The sequence below is a fragment of the Condylura cristata genome, unplaced genomic scaffold (assembly GCF_000260355.1).
Source record: "Condylura cristata isolate star-nosed mole 26May11 unplaced genomic scaffold, ConCri1.0 scaffold00023, whole genome shotgun sequence".
Lineage (NCBI taxonomy): Eukaryota > Metazoa > Chordata > Mammalia > Eulipotyphla > Talpidae > Condylura > Condylura cristata.
Window position 1 is genome coordinate 24,859,993 of NW_004567124.1, and position 3,529 is coordinate 24,863,521.

Genomic DNA, 3,529 nt, shown 5'->3' on the forward strand with positions numbered 1-3,529 from the left:
TCAGCTATAATGAAGAGGCATCTCCAGTACTTGTGGGAATCGAACTCATGCGGAAGTGGCTTTAGCTTCTTAGTGCAGTGCTTTAACCCGCTGCGCCACTAGGGAGGGCCGTTTTAACTATTTTTATGTGTGCTGTTTAGTAGCATTAAGTATGCTCACCTTTGTTGTTCAGCTATAATGAAGAGGCATCTCCAGTACTTGTTTCTCATCCCAAACTGACAGTCATGTAACTATAAACAGTAACACTTCACTCCCCACCTATGTCTTTGAGACAGCTGTTCCACTTTTTGTCTCTATGAACTTGATTATTTTAGATATATCTCAACGAAGTAGAATCATGTATTTCATTACTTTTAACAGAGTATTTTTGGTTAATTGATACAGCATGTATCAGAATTTAATTCCTTTTACATCCGAGTAATATTTGCCTGTATCTGTGTCTCTGTGTGTATGTATGAAAATCACATTTTGTTTGTCTATTCATCCACTGATGGACAGTTGAAACCCTCAATATTTAATACTCTTGTCACTTCATCTAAATTGATATGTTCCCAGAAAAATCCACCATGTTAGATACAGGGACAGACCTGAAATGAAAGGGCTGAATTTCACATCTTTCTTTTGCATAAAGGAGGAGGTGAATAATCTTATGTGTTTTTAATGATTATATAATCATTTGAGTAGTTTCTATTATGAATTCTTTTTTCTTTTCTGACACGATATTTTTGCAGTTAGGTGCTTTTTAAAAAATATGTATTTGACATACTTCTTCCTTTTTATACATTGCATGTTTTTTCCTCTCAGGTGTAGTCCCATCACCAACTCACCCGTGCACCATCCCCATAGTCCCCTGTGACACCAAATTTTGGCTAGAAAAGTTACAGGTGTTGGAAGTGTTATTGTATCTCCAAGTTTTGCTTTGTCCTTATTACATTTACACATTGCTTTTGAATATTTAACAAATTGCCTTGCAGAATCTAGATTTTCTGCTTCAGTTATTAGAATTAAGGTTTATTGATAAGATTTAATAATTCATATTTGGTAAGCAGATGAATAATACTAGGGACAGGATAAATGGAGTTGGATTTTCAGTTGATTATCAAATTTATCCCTTAGGCTAGGAGTCAACATTCTTGGATTTGATAATGGAAAACTGCCTACGTTAAAAAGTTGCCCAAGTTTCACTGCTTTTTAGATCATTCAGGGTCTTCTTTCCAGGATCTTGGCATTTACCTCTATTGGTACAGTTTTCTTTTCCCCTCTAGTCTTATATAACAGAGTTCAAGTAAATAATAGGGGAGGGAGAATGCCTCATCTACTGATAAACTGGTAAGAACAGGTAATTAGTGTCTTTTTTTATAGGTATGAAGTGTGGTTGATGGAAGGATCTGCGAACCCAAGAGTTAGGAATCTTAAGTTCAAAAACCATTTGTGTGTCTAAAAAAGCTTTGAAGATTTCACTTGTATGTAGAATGAGAGGGGCTTGTAAGATTGCTCTACCCTAAGCATAACTCTAATGTTTTGTCTTTCTTAAATGTTTATAATTCTCATAGAAAAATTAACCAACTTGGCTTAAAAACTTTTAGTCTCTAGCAGGGTTTTATTTACTTATCTGTGGTTAACCATTTGTCTGTCAGTGCCATATAATATTGTTTTGCTTTAAAAATTTCTGTAGATGTTTACCTACCTTTTGCTATTATACATCTTTAATTTTAGTTTTACATTTCTTTCCTAGAGCTTTTCTGGGGACTTTGTGCATCGATTACCTCTTTTAGGAGAAAAACAAGAGGTAATTATTTTCCTTGTTAAATATTTCTGAAAATAAATAAAAATTCTGAATTAATTGTTTTTCTTTCTTTCTTCTTTTTTTTTAATATTTAAAGGTTAAGGAGAATGGAACAAATATTACCTTTACTGGAGATAAAACTGTAAGTACAGTAGAGAATTTGGGGGCATGGACACATTTTTTGTTGTTGTTTGTGTATTCTGAATTATCTTGGCATGCTAAAAAGAAGCTTAAGAATGTAAGCTATGTGCCAAAAAGTTAATAATGGTTGTCTAAAGATGATAATATGAATTATTTTAATTTTCCTTTTTGTGTTTTCTTTATTTGCTGTAATCGATCTTACTGTTTTTTTAATCATTTCCTTATAAATAGTACTTCTAAAGAGGAAGAAACTTTATTTTTTTAAAATAATATAATAGTTTTTTTTTTAAACATCATTTTGTGCCTCTTTTTCCATCTCAGTTGTAATCCCTGTGGGTTTCCCATCACCAAATCATCTGTGTGCCATCATCTTAGTCCAGTGACTATTTCCCTCCCCCCACTGTTTTTGATCCCATTCCCCACTCCACACCATAAAATGTCTGGTATATAGCTGGTCATTATTATTATTATTATTTTCTCCCCTGGTCCTTTATACTCCTGCTATGAGTGAAACCATCCAATATTTTTTCTTTTCTTTCTGGTTTACTTCACTAAGCATGATCTTTTTCATCTCCATCCATGTTGTTGCAAAAGTCATGTATTTACTCTTTTTGGTTGCTGAATAATATTCCATTGTGTATATGTACCACATCTTTTTAATCCAGTCATCCACTTTGGGCATTTGGGCTGTTTCCATGTCTTTCCAATTATAAATAAAGCAGCAATAAACATGGGGGTGCAGGTATCTTTTTGAATCAGTGTTTTTGTGTCTTTTGGGTAGATACCTAGGAGTGGGATTGCTGGGTCATATGGAAGCTCCATTTTCAGCAGTCTGAGGAACCTCCAAACAGTTTTCCATAGTGGATATAGTAGTTTACATTCCCACCAGCAGTGCAGGAGAGTTCCTTTGTGTCCACATCCTTGCCAACATTTGTTGTTGCTGATTGCTTTAAGATGTGCCATTCTCACTGGGGTGAGGTGGTATCTCATTGTGGTTTTAATTTGCTTCTCCCTTACTACAAGTGATGTTGAACATTTTTTCATATGCTTGTTGGGCATCTGCATAAGAGGAAGAAACTTTTAAGAAAGCTCCATCTAAATTAACTTGCAATGAACTGTAACTAGAAAAAACTTCAGAAAATTAAAATAAGTTGAAGTCTATAAATAGACTTACATTTGCATAATTGACTTTCTAATTCATAATTATTAATTCCTCAAGACAGTGCCAGTTAAACATAGAAGGAATTACATAGTTATCTGTGTTGGGTCATTCATTTTATAAAACTGATAAAGTATTAATTTTGTAGCAATTTTATCATAATAGGTTTGTCATAATTTATTTCTTGAAAGAACATAGTTCAGTGATTTTTAGTGAGTTCTGCAACCACCAGTCACTAATTCTAGACCATCTATCACTTTAACATGTAACTGCCACTAGGAGTCATGCCTCATTCTTCCCTTCCCCCAGACATAGATGACCTCTAGTCTTTTGTTTTTTTGCATTTGCCTGTTTTGTTAATTGTATAACAGTGTAGTGGTACAATTTGTACCTTGCTTCTGCTTTCTTTTCCAATTTAAAACTTAATTTTTAGTTTTTTCCTG

The 3,529-nt window shown here is 33.7% G+C and overlaps 1 protein-coding gene across 5 annotated transcripts in view; it reads left to right on the top strand.

Moving 5' to 3' along the window:
* TMEM87A (transmembrane protein 87A) overlaps nucleotides 1-3,529 on the top strand; it is a 39,495-nt gene that overhangs the window by 7,434 nt on the left and 28,532 nt on the right. For all 5 annotated transcript variants that reach the window (XM_012728598.1, XM_012728597.1, XM_004687881.2 and 2 more), the window contains exons 5-6: nucleotides 1,736-1,789; nucleotides 1,884-1,928. In XM_012728598.1, the coding sequence (XP_012584052.1) occupies nucleotides 1,736-1,789; nucleotides 1,884-1,928 (99 nt within the window). The remainder of the gene's footprint in view (nucleotides 1-1,735; nucleotides 1,790-1,883; nucleotides 1,929-3,529) is intronic.